Raw genomic sequence first — 13,458 nt, 5'->3', positions numbered from 1 at the left:
TACAGGACACCTAGGAATCTTACACCTAGCACAGTTTAACCACTGACAAAACCTTGAATTTATTAAGGCCACCAGAAATTCCTGTTAATCAACTATAAGTGTCAAAAACCCTTTGGAGAAGAGTTTCAAGGACAAAGAGTTAATCTTTGAAAAAGTGAAAATTTTTACTGAACTCCAGAATACCCTGTTTTAGAAGATCTTGGGCTTCAGGATCAATCTTAACAGCCTCCTGAATCTCCATCCATAAACTGGGGCATGGTTGTTGAAAGAATAAAATATTTTTTTAATCTAAGTTTGGAATGGAAACAGGACCAAGACCAGAGGTCTAGAAGGCACATCTACTTTGCTTGAAAAAAGGGCTCATCTGGCTGGACAAGAATTAAGTCTCTTAGCAGTTTTTAAAAATTCCAAATTCTTATTATTAGTCAGGACTGTACCAGGGTATTTAGCTTCTTAGTTTAGTGATGCAGAAATGAACAGGGATGCATTAGACCTTTTGGACCCTGTCTTTGTGTAAGAACTGCACCAATTGCAAGGCCAGAGGTGTCCACTTCTACAATGAAAATTGGTGCTGAAGTAAAGGACGTTTTAAGCGTTTCAAATGCAGTTTGAGTCAGTTTAAATGGAATGTTTTTATGAGTTAATTGAGTAATTATATTTCTCAATGCAGTTTTCCATTGATCACCTTGTCTAATATGAATTAAGTTATATTCCCCATCTTATATCGTACTTAGTAAAAACACAGTAATTGAAAAATTAGAGGTAATGGATATTTGTTTTTAATGGTTACTTGATTTAATTTGTAGTAATCAATGCACAGGTGTGCACTGGAGACTGAGCAAGAAACTTCAGATGACTTCAGAAGTACTGCATATGCCTTCCCACCATATGCCTTCACTTTATTACTGGTGGGAAGGCATTAAAAAAAATTACACTAATGTGTATGCATAAGTCTATGTTTGCCATGGGGTACCTAGGAAGCGTTAAAAACAAGGCTGTATTGTGTTACTGAAGAAAATGTCCCTGTGTCAATTACATTTTTCCTCAAAAGGAGCACTGGCTGAAGAAAAATCTGGTTGTCCTGGTTTTCTTGATGGTATGAATTGAGCCTCCGGGTGGTTTTTATTTTTATTCTTAAACATTAGTTCAAGAGAATTCCATCCTTGTAAAACTGTAATAACACAGATCAACAAAAAAAATATTCTGTCATTCTACTAGTCAACTGTAGATTTGCATACTCCATTATTTGCTATAATAGTATATTTGATCCTATGGGAAAGCAGATACTTGCAATGCATGATTTCTTTAAAGCTCAGCTTTGATTTCTTATTTCTTGGAACATAGATACACAAAGCTGAGAAGTGATTATAGCTGTGTGGGGTCAGTCAGCTCAGAGAATAAAACAGAATTTAAGCTGCTTTATTTTTATCTTAAAGAAAATGTACAAGGAACGGCTATGGGAATTTTATTTAAAAGGCAAGATTTCTTGTCTGCTAATGGTAAGCACCAGAAAGCTTCCAGTTCACTTCAGTCACTTTGACAGCTAGTCTGGATTTTTCACACCTGGAGGTAAATAGTGTGACTGGGTCTTGAACTACATTTGTTAAACCAGAGGTATAAACAGATTTTGGTGGCTAGCTTTCTTATGGACAACTACAAATAAAGTTGTACTGAGCGACAGAAGCATTTTCTGTAAATCTATTTATTCACATGCACAAATCTAAAAATCTGATCACACAAGGTGGTGTATTTAGTATATTTACCATTTACAAACATAAGCAGTATGTTCCAGTCTGACACACCTATGCTCTAGAGTGAAAATCCAAACATAGAAGCTAAAAGCTCTAATGAGCATGTGCACTTGGCCCAGATCTGCAGAAAATATTGAAGAAATCTGGCATCTCAAGTTAGGATTCCTAACATTTTGGATCGGGCCTCATTGAAGGCACCCAAGCAAAATTTTGTTCAGGGCTGAATCAGCAGAAGGAGGTAAAAATCCTATTGTTTCTACCTCCATATCTGATGATTCAGCCTTGAACGTTAGTGGAGGTTTGGAACGATCTTTCGTGTGACCGATGGTTGCACGAAAGATCGAAAATCGCCACATGTGGGGCCTGGCCAGGTTTCGAGTTACTGGATCTTTACATGAGTGCGGCCGGGTTGGCATCTTTCCGTCACTGCAAATCTTCAAGTAGAAAATAAGGTTTATATGGATGGTCCTTGAAGGAATTCTTTACCTATAAAAAAAAAAAAAATCCTGGTTTCCAGACAGCATTTTCTTAATATCCTCCTTCTGTTCTACTGTCCCCTTTCTCTTCTTTTTTTCTACTTTATCTGTTTTCTGTTATTTACTTGTGGATAGTTATAAAATTGGTGAATCTACAATTAACACTAAACTACTTGCACAAGAAATGATGCAAGGTCTTACTTTATTTTCCTGTTTATTTTTTCTATTTTATTTTCTTTATACACATTGTATAATTTAAAACTACTGTAAAATTGTTGTTGTAAACTTACTTTATTCACCAATAAAAAAACGTTAAAAATAAGAAAATAAGGTTTGTCTGCCATATAAGCTGATGCCTGTTGAGACGCTCACTTATGAAAGGACACATAAAATCCTCCAGTATCCCCTATAAAGAACAACCCAAGGCAGGTGAGTTAGGAGATTAAAGTATACAAATATGCTATATATGTATGTACTTTGCTATTTGCACAGCTGTATTCACAGAGTACACAGAAAGTTGTAAAGGGGTGTTAAATACTTTTGAGATATCATCCAGGGTCAGACTGGGCCGCCGGGATACCAACCCGTTTCACATACACATTCGGGGAAGACGTCGGACAGGGGCCCCTGCGGGGAGGGGGTTTAGTGTTGCATGACGGGGGACGCTGCCGGAGGAGGCACCTTGGGGGTTGTGGGACCCCTGGGGCTGCAGCCCTGGTGGTCCCTGCACCCCCCAGTTCGACCCTGTTATCATCTATAAAAGGCTAAGACTTTCAGGGTCTCATTTGAAGCTGTTTGTGACACATTGCAGCTATTGTTCTGTGTCACTGAAGCTTCCACAAGACTCTGTCTGGTAAATTCTGGTAAATTTAAATTATCAACATGGCTGATTGTTAAATTCCAATGCTAATTACATTGGTTTCTGAACTATCATGTAATAAGAATCTCAATTAATGTAATTACTAATGAGTTTTGTATTGTGACTTTATATGTATGTAGTATGTTGTAAGTCGGTCCCAAAGCTCAGCTAACTGAGAGTAGCACAGGGCATGTGCTGTGACCAGCAGAAAAGAAACTAGCTACTGCTGGCATCTTAGCAGGTACTACCGATGAGTGAATCTGAAAGAAACTTCCTGCTGTAGTTGAGGTGTAGCCAAAAATTACCCATATTTTGAACACAATAGACTGATGACTCTGAGGGCAAAAACAGCAAGACAGACTACAAGTAGCCAAGGTGAAGGAAAACAATTTTAGATTCATTTATTGATGTTTATGTTATATAGGAAAAAAAAATACATATCTACAGTTTGTTCTTACTTAAGTGCAACAGTCCAAACCCACCTCGTCATCAGGCACTGTAATGAGGAGATGGGAAAATCCAGTAGTGCACAAAGAAGGCAAATAAACAACTATTTTTTATTTTATAGCAGTTTTCTATATACAACTTATATGGGCAACATATAGACAGCTTGAAAAAAATATTTTCTGCAGTGAAAAGATATTTGCAGCTCTCGTCTTTAAGAGCTACATTCAAAGGAAAGTAAAATATCTAGTTTTTTTAAACTCTTGGTTGTCTATAAAGCACATTTGCACTAGTAAACAACACAAGCCTAAAAGCCTTTTACTTTTCTTATTCTACCTGCACTATTTAATTTAAAAGTAGAGGCTCATATGTTACTGACCCATTCTGCCTTTTTATAGATATTTGTTAGCATCGATGTAAAAGCATTACTGACATTCTTACAGCTGCAGTCTATAGCCTTGTGTGTAGACATGTTACTTACCCTACATGGTTCTGCCAAAATGTATCCAAAATGAAATGTCTGCTGGTAAGCCCTAAGCAAATGCCCCTTTTGTCCATTTTATTAAAACAGCCCTGCTTACCTATGCCACTAGAGCAGGCTTTTCCCCTTGCTGCTCTACTGATGATGCAGACATGATGGTAGGCTTCAGGACAGAGTAAATACATGATGGAGTGGAAAATCAAACAGCGTCTCAAGCTAATGAAGTCTAAACACCACCCCCTAGCCAAGCAATAAATCTGGAATTTAAGTTCAGCAGCCAGGGAAGACGGGACAGTGGAAGCCGGCCTTGAAGCTAATCCACAGTTTGGCCCTTGAGCTGAACAGATGAATACTCTATGACTGGCTAAATAGGAAAATATTGTTGCCCAAATAATTGCATTTAAGTAAAGCAAAGGAGAACTGCTTACTTTCTCATCTATTAATGAACCATGCATCTGCTGACAAGATGCAACACTTTTGACAGGCCAGCAGACAGTTAATTAGAATGGACCCTCAATTGGCATATACATAAATGCCAAGATCATCGGGCAGAAATTGAATTTCAACACTTAAAACATCAACAGTAATGTATTTAAAGTACTGACAGGTTTCTATAAAAACAGGAACATGTGATCATCATTTTAAACTGTGATACATTTTAAGTCCTTTCCACACTGCCTTCATTGTTGTATGGCATGGTTGAATACTGTCTCAGTTAGGGGAGGGGTAGGGGGTGCATGCCAGAATGGAGCCCCCTCTGTACCGCCTGCCCAATGGCAGGTTGTATGGACAGGTCTGGCCTGCATCCAATTATGTTGTATTTTGCACCTTGCCCCAGATTTTTTTTATCCAACACGAGGTGCACAGTGCAGCCAAGGGAGCATTTCTGCAGGGAGGAAATGTAAATGACCACTTGACACTTGGAAAGAACTACATAACCCAACTTACTTAGCAAGGTTATAGCAAAAATGCCTGCTTTAAAACTATGGGCTAATCTGTGTAAACTTAAAGTTGCTATGGAATGTGAGGTTTGAGATAATTATTAGTTGAAAAAGCATTGCATTGCACAGAGATGTTTATGCAACTGTACTGTGAACTGAAATGTCTCCAGAGAAAGTAGAAGATAATTCTTCATGCTCTTCTGTATCAGCAATGATAATGAAGCAGAAAAGTAAGTATAAATCACATCATGTAAAGTAAATTGCTGCCTAATGTTCAGTTCTGCGTACACTGCTAATTTCAAGATCGAATATGCCATTTACAGGAAATTTCCTACTTTAGTACAAGCTATAACCATAGGAAGCAATATATCAACACAAAGAAAATAGTATTCTGCTTGTACTGCCCATACCAATATACTTGAGGGATATATAAATATATAAATAGAAATAAGGATTCTAGAATTTTAAAAGCAAGGAAAATGAGCTTAAGTGCCAATGCAGTAAGTGATTTGCCCACAGTCACCAAGGGCATTATTTCAGTTGCATAAGCAAGTTAATTTTGGTTTTGAAATCATGAAATGTGAACACAAACATTATAATTTTTCTTGTTTTTTGCCTTTATTGCCAGTAATTCTTATCCATTAAGTAGAGTCCATATTAACCTAGAACATAGATGATAATAATATTTGCATTGGGGTGGATACTTGGGCTAAATATATTTTTTACCTATTGTTTTAATGACCAAAAATCAGTTTTTTTCTGCTATTTCTTGAGCTAAATAGGGAAACTGAAGCTTTCTTTGCAAGGCAGATTAGTGCACAGAAAAAAAGCAAACTAGATGAAACCTATGCAGGCCAATTAATTCCATCCAGGATGTGGCATTTTTGCATGGAGATCTTGAGAAACTGGAAATCTGGGCAGCTAAGTTGCAGATGAAATTCAGTGTTGATAAATGTAAGGTCATGTATTTGGGATCTAAAAATATGCAATCCAATTATACTCTTAATTGGATTAACAACAGGCAAAATGTAGAGTTAATCCAGGCCCTATTCATTGAGCTTAAGTTTAAAAGTATTTTAACTAAAGTTTTTTAAAATTTTAAGGGCATACTGTCATGTAAAAACATGTTTTTCCTAACTATAACGCCTCCCGCCTTTCAGGTATTTCACTGCCAGCTAAAATACACAGCTTGTACAGTAAAGATGATATAGATATATACACACTCACAGTATGCACTTGTAAATAATGGTACGTTGACTTTTATGAATAATTCCAGATTCTAAATACATTTTACAGTGAGGGGCAGATGTAGTGACAGCAAAAATACATTAAATACAGTGAGAGAGGCTAGTGGCATCCAAAATACATTAACGGCAAAGAAGCAGTTGGAACTTTAGCCCCAAATACATTAAATACAATGAGAGAAAATGATTGTTGATGCCTCAGACCCCCTTTACCCTTCCATCATCAGGTTTCCTGAGAGCTGACGAAGATTTCAGCATTGTATAGGGGAGACAAAAGAAAACATTTGCATTGTTACATGTGTCTCACCCAGTGGTTTACATGAGAATACCACTTAAGTAGCAGTAACAGTTTGCTATAATGTGACTTGGCTCACAGTTCAGTGAGTGATGGCTCCTTCTGAAAGCTAACACCAGTTTATTTGGACCACAACTCCCAGAATACTTAATAGGGCTCATTTAAGTATATTCAAACACAATTTCGAGTGGAAGTGCCATGCTACTATGCAGCATTTTCCCTAGATTTCCAGCATAACTGCGGGAACAAAGGCATTAAATCTGATGTAAATACTCCCAATGCAACTGCGCCCAGTTTTGCAAATTTAATGCAACTGTGTAGTTATTCTGTCACAAATCCAGCACAGTCACACAGAATATATTCAAGTCTACCTGGCATAATTTCCGGTCTTCTGCATGCCAGTCACATGTGTTCCCTATTCTTTGGGAAGTTGCACATTACTTACTATGCTTGTGATCGTAAATGAGTCCTCATGATTAGTTAGGGGACAGTCAGGCAGGCATTTAAACCAGCTATTGGCATATATAAACAGCAGCTGAACAGACAGAAGTCAATGCAGGGCTGCAATTGACATTTCCCTTCTACTGTGTTTCTGGGAGAGGCTGTTAGGACCAGCACTATGGACCACCCTCCCTCTTAGTAAGCATGTCTCTACCACAGTCCGGGCTGCATGACCTCTTAGGCAGGACAGGCAACACCCAAGACCTCACCTAAAGGGTCCAGTCAGTCCCATTTTGGAGACCCAATAAAACATATCTAAATCCACTTTATTTAGATGTATACCATCTGACCTCACTTAACCTGCCAACAGTGGGTCTAGCCCCCTGTGGTAAACCACAAAACCACCCAGCCAACTAACCTGTCTGTTCACCACCTACCTGCTCCTTTCAGTAGTATCCCAGCTATCAGCATAATGCCAAAAGCTATCCTAATCCTGGGGAACAACTCCACCATTCTTTCCAAATCATGGCACACATACCACCCTATACTCTCTCAACCACTTGTTCCTTGAAGAAGCCCAGTTGAGTGCTCCTCTGGTGTAAACTGCACTCTGCTGCACTCAGTAGATGAATGAATGGCCCATCAGCCAAACAATCACCCTACCATGAACCGCAAAATAAGCTTAAAACAAACCACATAGAACAAAACCGTTAAGACCTTAAACACTAATCAGCTAATTCAATTTAATATAAAACTGGAAAGAGGCTGATTCACACCAGCCCAGCTGATTCCTTAAACCTAATCTTGCAGCCTTAGTGGCAGCACCGATCGAAAAAGAATGTGTGCTAAAGTCCTTGGGAGAGCCCCGACTCTCCTAATGCCTACCTTAGCTCAAACAAACTGATACCTAGGGAGGGGGACTCTTCCCTGGTGAAGTAAGGGCCAGTTAACTCTACCAAAAGCATTACATAATCCATAATCCTAGATATAGGAAATCAATCCCCCCCCCCCCCAAAAAAAAAACATTCAATGAAATCCCAACACCCTTCTTGGCCTAAATTTTGCAACCAAGTTTCTACCTTATCTGGGGCAACTCAAACATCTCCGCAGAAAGAACCCCATGGAATAACGGGTACTTGCAACAAATTGTCCCCAGCTTAGCAAAGAGTTGCCCTAACAGGGAAATGACAATGTCTGGCTTGTACCACTTATGACCAAATGAACTAAGAAGTCAATTTGGCCTGTTGAGTTGAAAAGAAAACACATGGCAGCCAAGGCTTTCTCAATGAACAGAATTTAAAAGCAGCCTGGAAAATAACCATGACAACAATTCTCAGCTCCTCACCTTCAATCTGGCCAGAGCTAGTCATTAGCTCCTTCTGTTCTATCCAAAATCTCCTGTATGCAAACCAAGTAGTTGGGGCCAAAGAGCCATCAATAACTTCACCTAGAATTGAGATCCCAGCCTCCAAATAGTACAGGCATGGCCAACCCACTTCCTCCACTTTTGGCACAGCTGCTCTGAAACATTCCCATTGTAACTGAGAGTGACAATCTTCAATGGCATTCTACCACCCAGGGAGATGGTTTTCCCCAGATATTATGTTTAAGACATGCAAGCACCAACCTCATCAACAAGAAAAAAAACAGCAAGGAGCCCACAAACAACCTATTAACCATATGCACCACTCCCATGTAATCAGAACTTTGCTTGGCACTTGACCCCTGGGTAATCCCATTGTATTCCAGATCCATATCCACTGCTCCCAGATGTGCCAGTGAATTGGTTTGCTCCAGCCTACGTGACCCACAGCAGAGCCTTAGGTGTCAAGACCATGGTGTGTACATCTCCTGAATCCCAGTAACTGCTACCAGACTTCCCTTAACAGACACCCAACTACTGCCTCTACTATGAGTAGTACAGTCCCTCTCTTGCCTGCTTCCCCACCTGCCCCCATTCCCACATGCAGTAGCTTCCAATTCTGCCTCAGGTGCTGGGGGAGAAATGCTTCTGCTGAGGCCCATCCTTCAGTCCTGCTGCTTGGGCCAGCAGGAGTACTTCACCCTGTCCCACTCCTCCTGTGGCCACTGCTCATTGCCAGCAGCTCAGAAATAGCTCCAACAGGGCCTGCCACAGCCTGCCCTCCTTGCATGACTACCATACTGGCAGGTGTGTTGCACCTGTGTTTCCTGCCAGCAGACCATGATGCAGGGGAGGAGCTGCACTTTCTCCATTGGCCATTTAGGGGAGCCTGGGCTTATCCTCTCTGGTGGGCACGCTCTCCTGGTGGGGTGCACACTGGGGAGAACAACCTGCCCCACTGCTCTGCTCACCGCTCACCATACCTTGGGCCAGTTTTTGCACCCAGCTGATAGCTCTCTTCTGCCACACCAAGGTCCCTTAGCTCTTCCATTACAATCTTTGGCTTTCAACAGGTAAAACAGGTCTTTTCTTCCTTTCTCTCTAATATCTTTCAATATCCTGTCCTCACTTCCTATGTGCCTCACCCCTCTCCTACCTATCCCAGTTCTACCTATTAACCACCAAAATCCTGCCTGCCCTTCCTAAGACAGTTAAAGCCCTTAAAGGTACAGAATCTCTTACTGTAAATGTTGCATTTATGTGTTGCCATGGATCAAAGTATACAAAAGCATGAATACAATGATAATTTTGCTTTGTGCAGGCTGCATTTGTTTTTTTTAATTCAATACCACAAGGCATTAATATTTTATTTTTGTCTTGAAGGAAGAACTCAGATTAGAAATATATCTAATATATATCCGTGTTGAGTTAGTATGAACAATAATCCTATCATAAAGTTAATGAATAAAATTAGCTTAATGCTGCTATACAGTATGCAGGTACACAAGGCTGTATATTATTTCAATAAATAGTCTTTGTGAGCTAACATGCTGCTTTGTATTGCTGCTAAATTGATGAAAATCTGCAGTACCATATGTAACATACAATATTAAACAATCATTTTATCTCTTAACTCAGACTATATTATTGTGTAATGCAGTACAGTAAAATTGTTACTATAAACTGTTCTTTTTCACAGAAATATACACTGCAAAATATGGCCACATTTCTCAGTGCAATGCTTTGTTGACCTTAACCCCAAATAATATTATAAGATGTGGTTTAGCAATAACCTTACAAAACCCAACTCAGCCTATGTCAATAGCAAAAAGTAAAAAAAAAATGGTTTGGATATTTTAATATAACATTTTAATAAATATGAAAACAGTATAAATATTAAAGCAGGAATGCAAATGAGCACAGTGACACTAAAGTATTCCATGTTTTTTTTTAAAAACTGACTTCAAGCTAATCACTTAGTTTCAGTTTACATACAAGGAATCTTAATGCTAAGCAGCATTTGAATGTAACAATAAATTGTATGTCTAGTGTCAACTAGTGTCCACCTTTAGTAATGCACATAATTTACAGCCCAGAATAAAAAAACTCAGCTGCAAGCCACAAAATGTTCATTGAGCAGGACTCACACATACAAAAGGCACTTTACATCTGCTACATTTAACCTTCATTTAACATTATACTGTGGCAAACCGAGATAAAATAAACTGCTGTAGCCATGGGCCTGCACAAAGGCAAAGCAATGCACTGCATATGATATGATAACATACTTGCGATAATGGGTAACAACTAATTGATAAAATGACTTAAGCACACAAAGAATCCTTTCCACATAATTAGCTCTCAAAATAAAACTGTACAGCACAGTTGCTTTATATTACCAAGTTCATTGCCTTAGATGACCTTACTTTTAAAACTAACCATCCATTTTTTACTACAAATTGAGGAATTTTTGGACACCCAAATCCACTTCCCAAAGTATAACATTGCTGAAAAAGTGGCTTGACATTCTAAACAAAAGGTTATGCGGAACAACGTCATTTTTCTGTTTATTCTCCTCAGTGCAACTGGTCCTTCTGCTCATCAGTCTATTTCTCAGTAAGCAATCAGCTTGCCCACTGTTGGGATGCAGGACATGACAAATTGTGCACAGATACAGTTAGGTAGCAGTTAATTCACTTTCTATCTGTTACTTGGTGCTATAATGTTAAATGAGATGGAACTTCTGTGATTTCATTGGATGGTAACAAGAAAGAATGTCAAAGTCCTTGAAAAAGCTCTACCCTTCACTTTATAGACATATATGCAGAAAAGCATGCATACCGCATGGGAAACACTGTATAGTGTCGATGTATCATACAACTAAATATGTATTTCTAGAACAATGTGTGCCTTGATGTATCATGTGATGTGATACTTGCCATTATTTTGAAATACACTTACCTTTTTTATTACACAAGTATACTTTAAATCAAATACATCTGTATAACTTTAATTGTGCAAACAAAATTAAAAAAATTTGTTATGAGAAATAAAATATACGAGAAAGCACTGCAAACAAATTCGGCATAATCCAAACAAATACTAGGATCAAGGCACTGGATATACATGATGCTCTGTCCTGTCTCCTTTTTGCCAGGTACCAAGCCAATTTGCCCAGTCAATGCATGGCACATACACTGCAATTTTAGCCTGGGGTTTAACACTTTGTGGCAAAGGACAATGCAGCACATGCAGCATTAGTTGAATAAGGACAGAAGGCATTATTATGTCCCTAGTATATACTGTACAAAGCATTCATTCATATTGGAGCCCTCTGTTCCCATGCTGTTCCTTAGCAATTAGGGCTGAAGTCTGTCTGGGGGTTTAATTGCTTCTTCCTGTGGGGTGTGGGTGTTTTAGCCAAATGGAGTCCCAAAGATACAGGATGCTGTTTTCCACCTCCCATTTCTAACCTCCATATAAATAAAGCCAGGTGAGACTTACCAGTTGAATCCCACAGATACCCAGCAGTGTGCACCTGCCGCTACAAACACCCATGATTTCCCAGCCGAGCCTGATCTCCAACACAAGCAATCAGCCTCCTCCAAGCAAAGTCAAACAGCCGATGGAGTAGAGAGAAATGTTTGGTCCTGTCCTGGATTTTGTTGTTTTTTGAAATGCCTGTAATCAGCACCGAGTGAAGAGGGATCGGCATTAGGACCTAGAGGCTCACCTGCAGCACCAGCATACCTTCAGTGCTAAGAGCAGCGTTTGGGAGCCGGACAGCAGGGGCTGATCCACTCACCAACTGCTCACATGTGCCTGTGCTGTTGCAGACACTTCTCCCAGGCAGCTTAATAGTGCCTGCATGGTGCCAGCAATGGGGCTCCTAGGCATGTATATTCCACACAGCAGAGAAGGGATGCTCTCATCCACACAAGGGGAAAAGGGAGGAGGTAAAAGAAGAGGAGGAGGCTGGGAGCTGGGGGATTCCTCTCAGTTTCTTGCCACCTCTTTCTCCTCCTTGTCTTACTCATCTGACAGATTTTCAACCCTGAACACCCTTCATCAGCATTATAGTACGGAGATTTAACCCACACTGTGTTGGGAAGGGGCTATTTTTGGAGGTATAGAGAGTAAAGAAGGAGAGAGGAGGGGGAGAGGAGGGGGATGATCAAGTTAGAAGCTTCTACTGTTTTTTGTTCAATCCAAATTAGGGCAGACTTACATAAATTGCTTGTCTGGGTTATGCACAGTTCACGTGAGCTTCAGTTAAACCAAATGATATGTTTTTTTATCTTCCTTCCAATAAAGATTGTTTCTGCTCTTTCAGGCTCTCGTTGTAGGGTTTGCTCCATAGCTGTACAGGAATTCAATATTTGTAGAAATAAATCATTTTCTGGTTTGCTGTTAAAAATGTCAGTAAATTATTACAGAAAAGCAGTTGTGTAAAGTGGTCATTTTGTTGCCTTTTAATTTTTGCATTGAAACATATGCCCTTTGGAGAACAATTGCAATGCTGCATAGTATCAGTACATTAATAATATCATACCACTCACAAAGATAGGAACTCCCCAAGCAGCTAAAGTAACATTCTGTATTATTATAAAGAACATATTATGTATCACAGAAATCAATATGTGCAAGGAAATTATAAAACAGAGGCTCACATTTTCTTTCCTAATGTATATCATATTTTCTCTTCCCATATATTATGTTAACCTCTTGTCACCAAATGCATTAATGTAACATTCCTAAATATTTATATTCATTAGTCTGAGTGGGGACGAGTAATAAGTTCCAGTCTTATTCTGTGTATTAGTTGGAAGATGGCTGAGGGTTATCTGAGTTAAACAAGTGTAGCATCTTAGTTCCAGAAAAGGGGTAATAAAATCATTCTATTTTTGGTGGTGTCAGTTTCTCTAAGAACACACTGATTATAAAAGAAAGTGTTTTGAATTTTCTGATAGAGATGAATAAGTCTTTAATATTTCAATCAGGTCAAAATACAATAACAAAATCCTGAAATTTACTACATATTTCCCCTGCAGATATGTGCTTATTAACCTGAGAACTCCATCTCCTCATGCACCACAGACCACTAATGGCTGCTAATATATCTGCACCCAAGCATAACAAATGGAATTAAATGGTGAGACTAAA

General features: G+C 39.2%; 1 protein-coding gene across 2 annotated transcripts in view; it reads right to left on the bottom strand.

Moving 5' to 3' along the window:
- The window catches only part of nkain2 (Sodium/potassium transporting ATPase interacting 2), a 468,016-nt gene extending 455,645 nt beyond the window's left edge, over nucleotides 1–12,371 (bottom strand). For both annotated transcript variants that reach the window (XR_004222782.1, XM_031902662.1), the window contains exon 1: nucleotides 11,800–12,371. Coding sequence is in view for 1 of the 2 variants with exons in the window: in XM_031902662.1 (XP_031758522.1) it covers nucleotides 11,800–11,853 (54 nt within the window). In the remaining variant the exon portion in view is untranslated. The remainder of the gene's footprint in view (nucleotides 1–11,799) is intronic.
- Nucleotides 12,372–13,458: the final 1,087 nt, after the last annotated feature.

Source organism: Xenopus tropicalis, chromosome 5 (assembly GCF_000004195.4).
Source record: "Xenopus tropicalis strain Nigerian chromosome 5, UCB_Xtro_10.0, whole genome shotgun sequence".
Lineage (NCBI taxonomy): Eukaryota > Metazoa > Chordata > Amphibia > Anura > Pipidae > Xenopus > Xenopus tropicalis.
Note: the sequence above shows the minus strand (reverse complement) of the source record. Positions and strands in the feature narration are given on the sequence as shown.